Consider the following 17,302-nt stretch of genomic DNA (forward strand, 5'->3'; position numbering starts at 1 on the left):
ATTCTAATTTATTTTACACTTTTCATAAACAGTTCCTTCAAAAGATAGGACATTTAGGGAAAAGCAAGCCCTGAATATGCTGTGCCTGACATTTTTACCCAACTTAAGATGACCCAGTGGCCCTGGGAAAATCCCATGATGTACACCATTGTCAGTGAATTAGCAGTAGGGTTTAAGGTTTCTTTTTGAAATCACAAATTGTGTAACAACCCTTTTGTCATGGATATAATTCTAACTATAAAATAATGTCAAATTATTATTAATTTGTGTATTACATATCTTTTGGACTTGTATGTCCATACTTTGTTATGGTATCAGCACATGATGTAATATAACTTTCTGACTTTAGAGCATCCTGCATATGCTGCAGAGCTACCTGTTGAATTTCTAATATTATACACTGCAGAAAGTGGCATCCTCTCTACCTGGGACCCAGCAAGCTTCTCTGATATAACCCTTGCTACTTATGTGATTTTGTTAGCAATTACTTCTCTGTGTATGACCAAATCTGTCTACACTTCACTAACAGCAGCTTTTCATGCTCAACTGGATATTTCAGCACAAAAATCGGTTACATTATTTTTTGCTAACAATAATGGCTGGTTGTGCTGTTTCATAGGGTGTAGTTCCCTTTATTACATTCATCTTAGAAAAAGCATAGCGTGGAATGAGAAGGCAAAAAAAAAACAAAAAAAAAAACTGCCAGAATTTGAAAATACAGTTTTTGCTCTTGGAGCTCTTCCCTCTCTGTCAAGCCAAAAGCTGCATTAACATTTGGCTTTGCAGAGGATTCAGACCACCTCTCCCAGGTGAAGGTCTTCTACTTAAATCACTCTGCCACAACACCCTACTCTCAGTATGGACTTTGTTGCTTTTTACACTTTCTAGCGGGATTTGGATGAAAAGATTGGTTAATTGCCATAAGTATTGCATCCCAAGCTTTTCTAAAGTCAAAGTGCAGAAGTCTAGTTTCTTTGCAGATCACTTGAACCAAACTATGATAAAAGGTGTGTTCTGTTGCCATAGGTGTTTGAGTGTGGGTGCAAATGGAAAACATTGTTGACTGAGTTCCACTAAGATAAATCTCTAGTAAAGTAAAGAACATTTACCAATCATACAGGTGGAAACATAATGCCCTTGGCATAGAAAAATCCAAACAGGAAACATAATGCAATGGTTATACATATGACTTGGGTGAATGTGTACAGGTAAAAATGCTGTTGTGCATTTTTATTTATTTTTTTACTACATAGAATACAGAAATAGAAAAGAAAGAAAATAAAATACATATTTCTCAATCTATCCTATAAATGGAAATATGTTTTTCTTTTTTTTTCTCCTTACCTTCTCCGGCACAGAGTCCATGACCAGATCACCATACATGTTCATAACCTGAATAAAGCACAAAGAAACAAGCCAGGATGTAATGTGAAAAGAAACAGTGTGTAGCTGCAAAAGACACAGCAGCTTTTCCGCTCAGTGATTACACATGGTGATACAGGGTATAAATAGTTTTCTTGAAATCATTTTGCAGCGTATTTCCATGACATTTTAATAACATAAGGCATGAAAGATGGGGATCACATTCCTCTATGTGGAATGCTCCTTCACAACATACAGAACTGTGCAAAGATTTTGAGTTGAAATGTTTAGATTCTTATCAGTCATGTAACACAATAAGGAAGGCGTCTGATCGGTTTTAAAATCAATCTGCAACATGACAATAAGCCCAAACAAAGCCCAGATCTCAAAATAATGTTGTCAGTGGGATAACATGAAGATACAGAAGTCATTAACAACTACATCAACCCACATACAAAGTGTGGTAAAATATCCAAGATGCCTGGAACAACATACCTACCAAGAGGCTTGAAAAACTATGTGCAATGTGGTCACGCTATGTTCACTTATAATATTGATTTATGGCATTATAATTGATATGATCCTCATTTTACTTTTCGTGTCTCAAACTTCAAACCAAACTCCTTTTTTTTAAAAAATCATATGCTAATCCCTCAGCAGACAACTGTACATGGGCTAAAAACTGCCAAATTAAAAATCATTTTGACAGCAATACAAAGAAGAGTTTTACATATATGTTACTGCTGTCTTGCAATTTTAACTTTTACCTTCCCTGGCATTTCTTATTTTTCAAGGCATTTGCATTCATCTTTCCAATGAACACGCCTTTTCAACCATTTGCTATTATGAATCCACGTTTTCTCGTTATGTGGACAATGGCTCTCTCACTGCGGTTCCCTTGAGTTCCAGAGCCTTAGCAATGGCTCTGGAACCCTTTCCAGATTGATAAATGTCAGTGACTTTGTTTCGCATCTGTTCTTTCATCTCTTTAGAACATGGCATTATGTGCTGCTTTTTGAGAACCTTTAGCCTACTTCACAATGCCAGACAGGTTCTATTTATGTGAGGTCTAGTTTTAACAAGCCTGGCAACAATCATACATAGGTGTGTCTGGTGAAACTGAACCTAATTGCCAAATTAATTTGGTAACTTGAGGGACTGGTAACAAAGCAGGCAATTATTTTTTCACATAGGCCAAGGTGGGCAGAACAACATTTTTCCTTCAACAGATAAACTAATCATTCAAAAACTGCATTTTGTGTTTTCTTGGCTGTTTATCTTATACTACAATTAGTTTGATGATCTAAAAACATTTAAGCGTGATAAATATGCAAAAATAAAAGATATAGGGGGGCCAATACTTATTTTTACAGCACTGTATATTGGGACACTGACATTCTGATTTATTAGACTGATTTAGTTTATCTGTGTACTTGAAGGTGAGGCTGCAACATTTGATTACACTGATTCATGAAAACTGACTTAACAACTCTGTTGCACCTACAAAGTTATGGTTTCCAGTGACTCATATGCTTGATTTTTACTTTGAACAGTTTGCAGAGGCTATGTTGCATAAATGGTAAATGGACTGCACTTTTTAACGCTTTTCTACCTTAGTGGCACTCAAACCGCTTTACAATGTTTCATTCATCCATTCACACACATTCATACACCAATGACGACAGAGCTGCCATGCAAGGTGCTGCCTGCCATTGGGAGCAACTTCGGTTTCAGTGTCTTGCCCAAGGAACCGCTAACCTTATGATCAGAGGACAACCGCTCTACCACCTGAGCCACAGCCACCCCTGTCTATGAATAAACATAGCGGTGTATTAATTGAAACAGAAAGACTTAGTAGGGCCAATAGCTATTAATGGCCACACCAATTGTGCATCATATGAAGATGGATTTGGCACACAAAATGGGATTGAAGCGAAAGTCATAAATGAACATAAACCTCTGCTATCTGATGCTCATTTCAGAGTTTGGGCCCAAGAACAGTTTTTTTTTTGTTTTTTTTTAAAACAGAGCTGTTATCAAGCAGACATTTGATGCTTGACTTTTAGCCAGTCTGTCTCTGTTTGTGGGCAGCATATTTTCTTGGACACACATGTTTCTATATGGCTGGTCCACAAGATTTAATTACTGTGGTTTGCTGTTCAGTTTCTGCTTTTTTATATTTTGTGTACTGACATGCACGCTGTTCCTTTAAACTGACAGCAACGGAACGTGTCAGCCTAATGTCTGAATGTGCACTCTGGTTACTTTTCCATAGAAGTTGGACCAGCAATCTTACTATGTTGGACTAATTAACATTTGCCTACCACTTTCAACATGGCCCAACTCTAAAATTTACTGTCACAGTAAAATATAGGCACACACGTGGCACTTTGAATTGTGTGAATTAATTAGGGGAAGACTTGCTCCAGATTTCAGCACAGATATTCATCCCAAAACATTACAGAGAGCACTTGATGTGCAGTTTGTGTGCAAAAATCACAACACAACTTTTTCCACTTACTTAGCGCTACAATTTCAAATCTATTGGGCTACAAAATGACATGTCCCTAGAGCACACAGAGTAGCAGAAGGACTTTGTTATTTGAGGGTCGCAGATGAACTGTCTTACTTAATTTTCACCCTTTCTCGAACTGAATGTTGATGTTAGTGGTACTGTTTACTTCCTACCTAAAACTATTAATATTACACAGTAAAAATACTGTTAAAGAAAAAGTCCTGCATTATATGTTTTACTTAGAAGTGAAGAGGTGAAAGAGATTTTAGAAACACAATGCACCTACATTTATTTGACATCTGTTCACATGAGAGCTATAAATTCTTATAGAATGCTGGACACTTTAACGAAACACGGGGGATATTTTATTTTGTGAGTGAAACCATTATTTTATGAGCCACTGTTCACATTGCTGTCATAAGAGATCAAAAGGTCAGCCTGAATTTATGAATGCACCCATTTAAAGACTTAGCAACTATTTTTGTTAAAGTTGCAGCTACAATGAACCAGCCCATTCCTCCCTCTGCTACCAGGGGTTCAAGTCAAAGTCAAGCCCAAAGTCCCTTCAGATTGGGGGCTAGTGGGAGGATGATAGATGAGAGGGTGAATGTGGGCCACCTAGCGGTAACCAGGTTCTTAGTGAAAGGCCTGGCCCCTTTGTGACAGTGGAGTTTAGCAAATATTTTATCATATGTTGTACATTCCAATCACAACAATAGTACCAATAAAGTGGTGTGTTAAAGACTGCCTAAATAGTTAATGACATTTTTCTTTTTAATCTTAAAAAATTAAAAAAATAAAAAAAAAATAAAAAAAAAAGTACCATTAAGAGGAGCAGCAAAGTGAAAACATCAATCAAAAAAAAAAAAAAAATAGTAAGAGTAATGGCATCAACAAAATGTTAACGGTACTGAGCTATAATTTCTTGTACCTGGTCGTTGAGCCAGTTCTGTCCATACAGAGTGCCCAGGTCATCCATTGTCAGAACATGGCGTTTGTAGTTGACTCTGAATGTTTTAGCCATGGCTGACCCTGAAGAACGCTGGAAGGATTGTATTAGATGCTGGACCATTGCTTTCCTAATGAAGAACAAATCAAAGGCATGAATACTGGTACCTTACTGACTTAATAATTTGCCTAAATATTGTCAGTAATAAACTTGAGACTACACACTGTATAACAGGGCATTGGATAACAAAAGAATACATGACAGCCACTTAAACAGTGATGATGCAGTCTGGATTAACCTGAATAACCAGACAAAGTTTGAAGACATCTATATTGTTTAAATGTACATATTGCATTAATTAATTAATTAATTAATTAATCAATCTCTCATATCTAAGGGATTTCTCTTCTTAATCAACCAATTAAACATCAGGAAATGGAGTGTCTATACCACACTGTTCCCATAAATGGAGGTCAGTTCAAAAAAAAAAAAAGAGCAATAACTTTTTATCATTTTATCCAAGGACCAAACACCATTTCTGACCTGTGTGGCTGTGAGAAGCTTTCGCTGAAGATGTCCTGAAGCTTCTCCAAGATGTCATCCACATGGATAGGAATTAAACTGCCATACTGCTGTAAAGACTCTTCAAGAATACCTCAAGACAGAAGACATTAAAAAAATAAATAAAAAATTTTCAACAACCAAACAAAAGTGTTCATTCAAGACAAACTCTTTCATTTTAATCATTTCTATTTCTTATTTGTATTATTATAACGTGTGGTCAAAGTATCTAGTGAAAACAAAAGGCCTTTCTGAAAAGTTTCTGAGTGTCCCCCTAATGTGGATCTATGTAAACTCAAAAAATACGAATTAATTGATTGGCTTGTGTTACAAGAAACAGGCAAACAAATATCAACGAAATGTTTTGGAAATTTCATAATGAATGACAAATATATGACAAACTAAACAAAACTGCCAATGTTGTCAAAAACATCTTAGACATTTAGTTTTAAATTTTTCTGACTGTCAGTAAATATGAGTCAGTAACCTCTATCTCAGATGCATACCACTCACACAACTTGTATGTTCCTCAGTAAGGGCCAACTCCACTGGTTTGACCTCCACTTCCCGTCTTACTCTCTCCTCTTGCTTGTCCACAGAAGACCCATTTATCTGCTTATCTGGCCCCCCCAAAAAAATAAAATAAAATTACACATTTTTATGCAATTTTATAGACATTTTTTTTCTCCCACCTAAATCAAAAAAAGCAATTTGGTGAAAGTACAATCCTGCATACTGGTCTCTTAATGGAAACTTAACACTTATAGCGCAATTTGAAACATTGACAGGCAAGCCTAAACTTCATAAAATCTCAGTTAAGAAGTTGGGGGAAAAATGCATTGTGGGCTGATAAGTAATTTTGCCAATTTTGTTGTACTGTCCCACAGATATTGCTAAATATTACTGCAGATCAATATTTTATTGAGAGTTGAGCATTAAAGACAGGGTAGGGAAGTTAAAAAGTAATGAGCGATCAACTAACATGTTTTAGTTTTTGTCTTTAAAAAAAAAGGAAGAAAAAAAACAACTGTGCCAATTTCATATATAGCCTATACACATGACCTAGCTTTAGAAGTAAATAAGTACATCAATACCTTTTTCAGACATTGTGAACTGTTTGTCATTGCTGTCATCCTCTTCTTCACTGTATGATGACCGCTGATAACTTTTTATCCTCCTTTGCTTGCCATACAGATTGTGCCTTTGACCTCTCTGGCTCCGTCGGTGTCCCAGTGAGCTTATCCACCGGGCTCTCTGACGCCAGCTCTTCCAGTGCTGGGTGAGTCGAAATCCATGGGATCGCAAACGCTGCAAACGCCTGAGCCTCCTCAGAGCATTGTACCTACTGAGGTGGGACCTAAACAAGTCCCCTGCTTCTGCCTGGGAGACAGTATCCTCTACCGTGGCTACACCAACTTTTTCTGCTTTCTGTTGTGGTCCATGATGCTTGTGTTGTTGTGAATGAGGGTACTCAGTGGACTGGAAGGGAAAATCTGGAATCTCCCACTCCTCTTCGTCCTGGTTTCCATCCTCTTCTACCTCTTGTTCCTCTTCTTCATCCTCATTGTTTTCCCAACCTTTGCCCTCAAACTCACACATTTCTTTCCCATCCAAATTGTTTACTTCTTCCTCATCACCTATTGCCTCTATCCCACCCATCCCATCTTCCTCCTCGTCTACATACTCGCCTGTCCACACTTTTTCTTTCTGTCCAAATCTGAGGTGCATGGGGCTGGAAACACTGTGGCCTGACACTGGGACTATGAGGTGGTCTCCAGGAATCCCACCTAAACACAAACATTAGCAGTGATTAAATATATCAGCTGTATAAATCCATGTACTATAGTGACCCAAATACCTTTAGGTTTTTTACTTTTCCAATTTCCATTGGAATTTATTTACCAAACGTTCATAGTTAAGACACAAAGGGAAAATTCTGTTGGGCTTTGAGATCAAAGAGCTAAGAGCCCTTAGATAGGTACAACAAATTACATTCCTTACACCTTTAAAAAAAAAAAAAAACATTGACTCACTTTAAGCAAATTTTTTTGCACATTGAAATTTGAGGCTATGTTTGGATGACAATATCTCAGAAACTAGTAAAGATGAAATCCTAAAATTATTAGTCACAATATTTTTAACATTGGACAAGAAGATCACACAGTCACTGATTATGGGCAAGTTAAAATTCGAAAAAAAAATGGAGCTATAATGGAAAGTTCCATCTTTGAGCACTCATTAGCAAAAAATAATAGTAATAATAACATGGAGAAATCAGCTGGTGGTATTATCAGAAACATATGTAGCTGAATGTCACAATAATAAAAAAATAACAGAATATTTTTTAATATGACACTTGGTCACAAAAAGGACAAAAGGTTATTTTCATTAGACTTTTGTAACTGAATGAGCAGGTATGACCAACTATACCACAAAAACAAAATTGTTGCTAGAAAACCTCATCCAAGTAGAACAGAGATCTTGAGTTTGAAAATGGTTCTCAAAATAAAACTAAGCAATTTATTTATTTATTTTTAATTAGGCAAAATTTGATGATTTCAGATTAAATTACCCAAGATTTATGAAGCAAATTAAAGAAAAGTACAAGCAAAAATGTGAAGGCACCCTTTGCCACTCATGACCTGACTCACTGCATTGCCACCTACACAATAATTCATAATATTACAAGCTTAACTAGGATGCACATGTTTTAACCACAAGTAAAGTGTTCACCTCCTCCTGTGTCGTTCTGCCCCACAGCAGTCAGACCCAGATCTCCCTGCCAGCGGTTCTGGGCCAGGCTACCTCCACTGTCTCGCATTATCCACGAACAACCCACGACCTGCGCCAGCTCGTCACCTACAAACAGCAAACACAGTATGTATTGTGGGTGTAATCACACAATGTGCTTACAAACAATTTGGAGAATCTGAGTTTTATTAAAGTATGGACATTAGTTTTGGGAATTACACAGTACCTCCTTGCTGTCACAGCAAAACGAGCCAGGAATTTCAGCCTGTCTTAAAGACAAAGTGGAAAGCACCTCAGAAGCTGGAGCGAACTACATAACTGTCGGTGCAAATGTAACTTGCTAGTTACCTCAAGTTAGACTGAACATTACTCTGAACACAGCTGCTCCACAGTGATCCACATTGGTCACACTGCCAATTTATTATAGTTGAGTGATATTTCTCCCTCACACTGAGAACTAAATTCTTTTGTTTATGCATAATTTAGCAATGTCATTTAAATGGATGATTGAATACAAATCACTTAAATAAGACTGTCATCCTGTAAACAGTCATTTCATCTCAAATCATTGGGGACCTTCTGCTTAACCATCTCTCATCATATAAATTTAAAAAACGTAAATAAATTAATTTCATTTCATTTTTAAAAATAAATAATAATAATTTAAAATGAGCCTATCAACCCACTTCATTCGAGATAGAACCATAAGAGATAGTTGAGCAGAAATTGTTTCAAATGTTTGACAATTTGAGAAGGAACATGTCATTGTTATTCATTGCATGAGTTTAGGCTATTGGTGAGGATGTGGGGAAATTAAGCCCTAACACTCGTTGGCTCATCTATGAGCTCAAAAGCATTCCATATTTTAATGTGATTCTGTAACACAATGCCCTCACATAACAAAAACATTTTATGGGGATGCAGCGATTATAAAAAAAAAAAAAAAAATCAGGGCAAATAATATAAATACATTTAAAAGAACAAATAATTTTATCTTGTCAAAAATGCAAAATGAAAACACAGACGAACCAAATTTATTTTTCAATACAACAACATCAATGTTTACAGATTGGGATTTGAAAAATACCACATATAATAACTTATTTTTTACAAACTAAATAACACCAGAGCTCATCAACAAAACCTATCTTAGATAATACATTTCTACCAAAGGACTTCTGGGTCTGGGCTGCAAGGTGACTCGGCAGTTAGTGCCATTGCTTTGCAGCTAGAAGATCCCCAGTTGGAGTCCCGGTGAGGACACCCAAGATCTTTCTGCATGGAGTTTGTATGTTCTCTCGGGTCCAAAAACATGCTGAGGTTAACTGGTGATTCGAAATTGTCCGTAGGTGGGAATGTGAGTGTGCTTGGTTGCCTGTCCCAGTGTAGCCCTGCGATAGACTGGCGACCTGTCCAGCGTGTCCCCTGCCTTCACCCTAAGTCAGCTGGGATAGACTCCAGCCCCCCCGTGACCCTTGTGAGGATGAAGCAGTGTATAGCTAATGGATGGATGGACTTCTGAAACTGGTGTGCAGAAGTGTCTAATTTGGAAAAAATACATAATTACTTCAAGAAGACTTTTTGTTGTAGTACTTGATGTGATATGCCTTAAGCTCATCAACTGTAGGCTGTTGCATTTGTCCAGCATAATAATATTAATGGCTGTTAGTGGGATTGTAAACATTTGGCATAGAGTTGAAACTCAATTCAGGCAGTTGCTGGCAAAGCTAGCAGTCAGTGGAAAGGGTAGAAAACTCTTCTTAAACTCAACTAAGGGGTTGTTAGATACCCCCCACTTGTGGTCTTGAACTTGTAATATTGCATGCTTTCATATCACCTATGTTTTCACACCCTTCTGACACTTCACTAGGGTATATGGTATATACTGGTATTTTTGTAAAGAAAAAAAAAAGGGAGAGTAATTGCTGAGCTACAATGTCAAAACTCATTGTAGCATGTATGAAAATGCCCTTCTTCCATAGATTTTTGCTGGATGACACAGCAGGGATGGATACAACACACTGGTGGGCTGAATTGAAGTGTTGTGGTTGGTAGTAGCAGACCAGCAGTCTAATAAATTGCAGCTAATAAATTTATGTCAAAAAATATAAGTGGGCCCTTGACCTGCACCTTGTTCCAACAAATCATCAATAACTTGCCAGAAAGTTGTGTAGCAGTAAAGTCCTCTTTGTGTGTGTGTGTGTGTGTGTGTGTGTGTGTGTGTGTGTGTGTGTGTGTGTGTGTGTGTGTCTCTGCCTCTCTCTCCCTCTCTCTCTCGTCTGTGTGCGTGTCTTATAACAGGTAGGGTGGGTATCACATCCTGACCCATGCCTCACTATTGTCCATGATATTGTCCATTTGGTATCCATTTTTACTCGTCCTGTTACATTTCCTAGCTACTTGCAGCCACTGTGCCCTCTCTCTCTCTTTTTTTTTATAGCTCAGATGCCTGTTCTATTAGCAGCGACTGACCTCTGGTGGTGCAAGTTATGCAAGCACAGCACCTTAAATACAGTGTTGGCATACCAGTTTAAAGTCCCTCTCCAGGCATTAATGAAACTACTAAAAACTCTTCTCTGTGTATCAAAGTTAAATGTTTAGATGTTATTACTTTAAAATAGCCCTCTCCGACTTAAAAATTGCATATATGTAACTCTAAACCTTTGGTTCCTCTAGAATGTAGAATAGTACCTGCCTTTCTCTCCATTTACCCTTCCCCACTGGCTGCAGCTGGGCATACTAGCTAACATATAACCCTGCTCAGACACTGTCAAACTGTTATATACTACACAACAATAAACTGTAATACTAGAGACATTCAGCCATATATGTTTAAACCACAAACAGATTCTGAAGAAGAATGATGCAGAAAGCCCCACCCCAACAAGTTAACAGGATTAGTTCCCTTGATTGTTAAGTACGAAACCCAAAAACTGCCATGACATTGAGTTAGCTGATGATATGTCTTCTAGCATAGCTAAAAAAAAACTTGATTTTCACCACAGGGGGGTTTTTAAAGCTTGAAGACTTAAATTCAAAATACAATTTGGCTAACATTCACAGGTATGTAGCACAAGTAAGACACAACCAATCACACTATCAGTGCAGACAACTGGACAAATTGAAACAGGAGCACATGCGTGTAGCATATGTAGACATGGATCATGTGAACTTAATCTGAATAAGAATCATATTAATTTTCAAATTCTGTTTCAAAGTGGCATGAAGAGCAAACGTATCCTGATTAACGGTTGTATATTGCGCCGCACCAGTTCAGTTGTGGCAGAAGTGTACCTACAATCTGGTTTTAGTACTAACAATAATCAATAGCGCTGTTGCTTACATTTACGGAATGCTGGATTCAGCGTGAATATAAATCTTGTCCAAATACTACAAAGTTACGGTGCAACTTCCACGTGGCTATTCGTCTTAATGCCACCGTTTACATTAACATATCTGATATTGTAAACACAGTTATTAAATGTAACCTTTTATCAAAGACCCTGACAATTATGTTACTTATCTCAATTCTTGCTGGACTGAAACCATTCAAAACAACAGGAAATGTTCTTATGTACAGTAGACCTACATGTTTCCAGATAATGCCTCATAATTTATCTGCCTTTATGAACTGTAATCAGATGGGGACTGTTCTCATTTCAGCTCCTGAATCTATCATCTGACTGTAATTGTAATATATGCTGGCTCCGACTCATTTGTTGCAGTAAATCATACAAGCTTGATTGTGCCATGTACAGCATTTGTATTTGCACGAGGGACAAAAGTGTATCCTACTGCTATTTAATAATTCTATACACACTTTCAGTCTTAAAGAGCACTTGCGCACAGTAACAATCAATGGAAATACAAAACACACTTGGGTCACTTCAGTCACTTGAAGACTTAACTGAAGAGTTGTTACTGGGATAGTTCCCACCTAAGACTCTCCTGTCTCTCTGATGCTTTGGACACACTTAAAAACAAACTCAAATCTGCTTCAGACTGGACCATATGCACAAAGACTATGTCCTCCTACTTACACAGATCTTATTTCGACAGTCAAGAAGAAGCACGAACCCTAATACAGAGTACATACACTACACAACACACTAACCACAAAGGCAACAAAGGTTCCATTTGTGCCAATGAATGATCATTAGCACAGGTAGCTACTGTGTTAGCCACAGTGGGGAAAGGTTATATTTTTATTTATTCCGTTGCTCTGTCTGTCTGTGCCTTACGCATAAAACAAGCTGTTTAGCTGTTGTGTGTTCCAAAGATAAAGCAATCTGATTATTTTAAAAAAACAAAATGCAGAAAATAAAATGAATATTAATCACAATCATGATTTTGGCCTCCTACCTTTAAATTAACACAACTGACTCCAGTATTCACATGTAAAAATGCGCTCAAGTCAACAACAACAAAAAACTCTGCTTCTGCTGTGATTTATACAACACTACATGTAGATAAAATAATTTGGTTTCATTTCAGACATCTGACAAATGTGACTTCACAACACCTTATTTTACTCTTTCAAAAGTAATTTTTCAAAGTAACACACCTGTCTGAAAGCACTGCAGTCACCTAGCAGCATCTACTTTAGCCTGCAATGTAAGGAGTTTTGGGAACATTGATAAATTCTACTGTCTAACAATAAGTTTCCTGTAACAATGTTTAGCTGAGTGGTATGATCCTTAACACTATGCAAATTAATACAAGGAACCAAGGCATCCCACCAGAACACTACATCAAATAGAGATGATAAATGTTATTCACTGCACCTCTCCGTAGTTTTAGTGCTGTGGCTGATGGGTCTAAATAAACTTATGACAGTAATTGTTTGGATCAAAAGGCATATCAAACAAAAGTCACATACTGAAAAGAAGGTCCTGAAGCCATATCCTTTGCAATGAAGAAACATGTCACACAGTCTCACTCTACAGCTCAGTAGTGTTTTTAATTTTCAGTTGGGATCGATGGCACAGACATACTAGATCAGTCTTTGGATGAACAGACAATACTTGTTGGTAGTTGGTAGGTTGAATTCATAGTGGATTTTGGTCTTTGATTTTCTGAGGAAGAGGGGCAACTGACTGTCCCTGAGGTCTCTAATAGAAGGATATACACAGGTTTGTTGAGCTGCTCCTGTCCATTTTCAAAACAACAGCATTCATGAGCAAAGTGGGGCCAGAGTTTCAAAAATGAGGAGATGAATAACCACTACAAATGTTATAGAGTCTTCCCACTTATTGTAAAGAGTAGTGATTACATAACTTTTGGCGTGCTGATTATCAATTTGTACATCAGTCTGCTCACTTGATTTGAAAATTGAAAAGTCGAATACACACAATACTTCCACTTCAGTCAGTTTTGTTATTTGATTAAATGCCAATCAATGTCCTGTAAAATACACTACATAAATTATGTTTGACTCAAGATATGTTATCACTGCACATATGTAATCAAAAAAAACCGTGAAGGGAAAATTATTTGGTGATTAAATTGTACTGAGAAGTAGACAATTAATAGTGTACTCACCACATAAATTATGGCATATTTCGCTCTGTTACATGATCGTGTATTTAGTGTTTCTACTTATATAAGGTATTGATAAATGTGGACATAAAGTATTACTTCGCGTTGGATCCAAACCTAATTTTTCTAGAAACACCCACCCAAAATATCACTGGAGTAATCAAGCCCTGTCCACTTCACAGCACCATTCACGTCTGCCAATGGCGGTGAAACAAACGTCACAATTAGCTGAAAATGGCATCACTTTTATACACAGGTATATAAGGGCAGTTCTAATTAACTCCCTCTTGAACGTAAGTATTTTATTAATTAACAGAACCATGCGATCGCTTAAATGGTTGTTCAAGTTATCTGGATTTACCTTCTTCTAATAAGTAATCAAGTGTTAGCAAACCACAACATTTGCTACATTATCTACGCTTCATCCATAATACATGTACTTGTCCTGTGTGGCTGCTCTGTAAACACCGGCACTCTTATGACCATGTGCATTTACGCGAAAAACACGTACTTTACCTTGCTAGCAAGACAGAGTGTATTGTTTATAGACAGCCATGGTAGTAACGGAGAGACTGGGTAAATTCTCATTTTTAAAACTTAATAATGTTGCCCGCGCCCTTTACAGAAACGATTTTTCGATAAAAACTGCTATGTAATGACATCTCTTGCAGGAAATAGTCCATACCAAGGGTATTTTGTGCGCGTTGAGACCTACCAGAATCGCCGTCAGTTTCACCACATAAGAATGAATAAAAGTCACACTAATTGCAAATCTTATTGTAAAGTAACTGTGGACAGCCAACGTCACAGCACCACCACCATCATCAATAATTTAAAATAGCTAAAACTACAAGAGTTGTGCAATTATTTGTTGTCTAACAAAATAGCTAACATGTTAGCTATTAGCCATGTTGTCCTCGACTAGCTAAGCGCTATGTAAGCAGATACCATGCAAGCAACAACGAAATAAAAAGCCCGGTTCGTGTACAGCTTACGTAGCGAGGTATTACAATTTAGTGCTTACCCTTAGCCTGCAGATTTATATAAAGGTATGTCCAAGTGCCTCCGACTCAATAATGAGGGTTGAATTTTTGGATTAGGTTCGAACCAAAACTAAGTGGTGCTAAACCTCATTCAATGAAGTCAGGTGTGGAGCAGCCAGATGTCGCCCTTGTTTTTCTTCTTCTTTTTCCTTCTTCTTCTACTTCTTCTTCGTCTTTTCGGTGAATGAGCTTGAGATACAGCTTTTCGGCACATTACCGTCACCTTCTGGACTGGAGTGCGAATGAGAACAGTTGCGCAATCAATTCTCTTAAACTCTCTGTGTACTCGATGTGAAAATAGCCCCGTACACTATATCACCTGAAGTTCTGTGCGATATTTCTCAAATATCAAGAGTCGTGTGAATTTTCTGGTTTGCAAATATAAGTGTACTATTCAGCCCGACATGACCAAACCTTATCCTGAATGTAATGTCCTACTCCTTTTAATTTTGATCGCTTGTTCTGATTTCTAAGAGCAGACATACAGATCTATACAATGGAATTCTCTCGCAGACAAACGCTGTTGTAAGGAATAAATAACTACAAATGCACTATGTGTTAAATTAGTAGTTTACAACCAAGTTTTTTTCAGATAATGCACACACTAAGTTCAGCTCCCGCTGTTGTTTCAGTTATTTCCTGTTTTATTTTGGCGTTTCCCTGTTGTTTGTACTCGCATTTGTCTCAGTTGTCTTTACACTCCCAGGTCTTTGTCTGCTTTCCCGCCTGTTTGATTACATGTACCGCCCTAATGTGTTCCACCTGTGTGTCATTGTCTCCCCTGCCCCAGATACTCACTCCTTTCCTCTTGTCTCCCTCTGGTTTGTCTTGTGTCATTTCCACCAGTGTTCCAGCCATTTTCCCTGTGTGTATCCCCAGCATTTCCTGTGTGTCTGGTATATACTTTTGGTTTTTAAGCCTTTGTGTTTCTTCATTGTTCATTCCATGTTTTTGTTTACTTTTGGATTTTTTTAAATTATGTTTTGCTTTCTGCCATGCTTTTGTTATATCTGGATTGGTTTTTGTTTGTTTGTTTGTTTGTTTGTTTGTTTGTTTGTTTGTTTGTTTGTTTGTTTGTTTGTTTGTTTTATCAGCTTGGACTAAAGTTTGCTTTTTGTTCAGTTTTACATCAGTCGTCCATGTCTATATTTTGGGTCCTCTCTCTGTTTTGCATGATCGTACAAACTGGCAGGTAATGGACCCAGCACACCTCTTTGTGGACAATGGATTTTATGATGTTTTTTGAAGTACCTAATCTGTTTGTAGGAGTAATGGAAAAGGAGCCCCCAGCAAGGATCTTACAGAGGCAGCTTTGTTTGTGGCACGCAAAAAAGCTGCACAAAAGACTTCATTTACACCCTAACTTTCCAGCCTTCTTGCCCCATGCCAGCTCTATGTCCAACCAGCCTGCTAATTCCCGGCCAGCTCCTGAATTGGCCAGATGTGGGCCTGCTAGCTCCCAGTTTATCCCACAGGTGATTAGACTGGGTTGGATTGCCTGTTAGCTACCAGGGAGTTTCAAGTCCTGTGTCAGCTAACCTTTAGTCTACATCCTTTGGACACCTCCACCCAGCTCCCTTTCAGATCCTGCCTCTCCAGAAACAACATCTAAGGCTGCCAAGGAGTCTCCTTTCTGGGGAACATGCTAGCTACTAAGTCAAGCACCAAAGGATGGCAAGGTCCCCGACCTTGAGGATTCTTCCAGTCACCCCCAATCTCCATCTCTTCCAGCTCTGTTGTCTTTCCGGCTAGACGAGACTCTTGTATTGGACAGCCCCCTCTCTACAATTCTCCAGTCCTCTAGCATTCAGCATTATCGTCCCCAGCCAGCTCCAAAGTTAGCTAGCCTCAAAATTGCAAATTGCATACCTTCTTTTTCAGAGGGGCAACAGTGTCAACTGATGTGTGCAGTGACGCTGCAATACTATCATAGAGATTATCCCCCTGTGGGGGACTAACGTTACGGTAACTGCTCTCAATTGTATGGCACTGAAGTATATAACTGGTATAACTTGACATCCTAAAACCTTTTTAACAAGAAAAGGCAAAACATGGTTAAACAGAAACTTTAGAAGCTATCTGTAAGCTTCCTGAAAAACATAATGAACCTTTCCAGAAGATCCATAGAAAAACAATGGAGTCAACTTCAAAATTGAAGGAGAGGTCAACATCACCCATTGCACCAGAGAAAAAAAAAAAAAAGGTTTAAGTTGATCAATCATCATCCTGTTGTGATGTCATTGTGATGCTGTCTTGGAAGGAGGCAAAAGGCTGAAGGTTTAAGTAAGTTTCCACAAAATAAAATTACAAAAGCTCTGTCCCCAGATTAGGAAGCAACTTTTTTGCCCTTGAAGAACGCAAGAAAAGGTGAAAGTTGGCTCCCTTCTGCTAACCTTTTTGTCTTTTAGAAATTGTAAAAAAAAAAAAAAAAAAAAAAAAGACTGTTTAGAGGTGATAAGCTTTTATCATTTCAAACTTAGATGAGTGGAGAAGTGTCTTGCAATTTGATCAACAAACATTTTTTGTTTTTTTTCTCCTTTCGAGTGGACTGTTACAGAAAGCCAAAAGATATATATATATATA

The 17,302-nt window shown here is 37.8% G+C and overlaps 1 protein-coding gene across 2 annotated transcripts in view; it reads right to left on the minus strand.

The window, feature by feature from the left end:
* The window catches only part of LOC103365476 (sentrin-specific protease 3-like), a 33,525-nt gene extending 18,700 nt beyond the window's left edge, over window positions 1-14,825 (minus strand). Inside the window, exons 1-8 of one of the 2 annotated variants that reach the window (XM_008292917.1) lie at window positions 14,701-14,825; window positions 8,365-8,407; window positions 8,121-8,246; window positions 6,482-7,174; window positions 5,894-6,007; window positions 5,370-5,481; window positions 4,809-4,956; window positions 1,345-1,392 (exon numbers count right to left, since the gene is read on the minus strand). In XM_008292917.1, the coding sequence (XP_008291139.1) occupies window positions 1,345-1,392; window positions 4,809-4,956; window positions 5,370-5,481; window positions 5,894-6,007; window positions 6,482-7,174; window positions 8,121-8,208 (1,203 nt within the window). In that variant the 5' untranslated portion in view covers window positions 8,209-8,246; window positions 8,365-8,407; window positions 14,701-14,825. The remainder of the gene's footprint in view (window positions 1-1,344; window positions 1,393-4,808; window positions 4,957-5,369; window positions 5,482-5,893; window positions 6,008-6,481; window positions 7,175-8,120; window positions 8,247-8,364; window positions 8,408-14,700) is intronic. The other variant, XM_008292916.1, reaches the window with a different exon arrangement.
* Window positions 14,826-17,302: the final 2,477 nt, after the last annotated feature.

Source organism: Stegastes partitus, unplaced genomic scaffold (genome assembly GCF_000690725.1).
Source record: "Stegastes partitus isolate 25-593 unplaced genomic scaffold, Stegastes_partitus-1.0.2 Scaffold844, whole genome shotgun sequence".
NCBI classification, from domain to species: Eukaryota; Metazoa; Chordata; class Actinopteri; family Pomacentridae; genus Stegastes; species Stegastes partitus.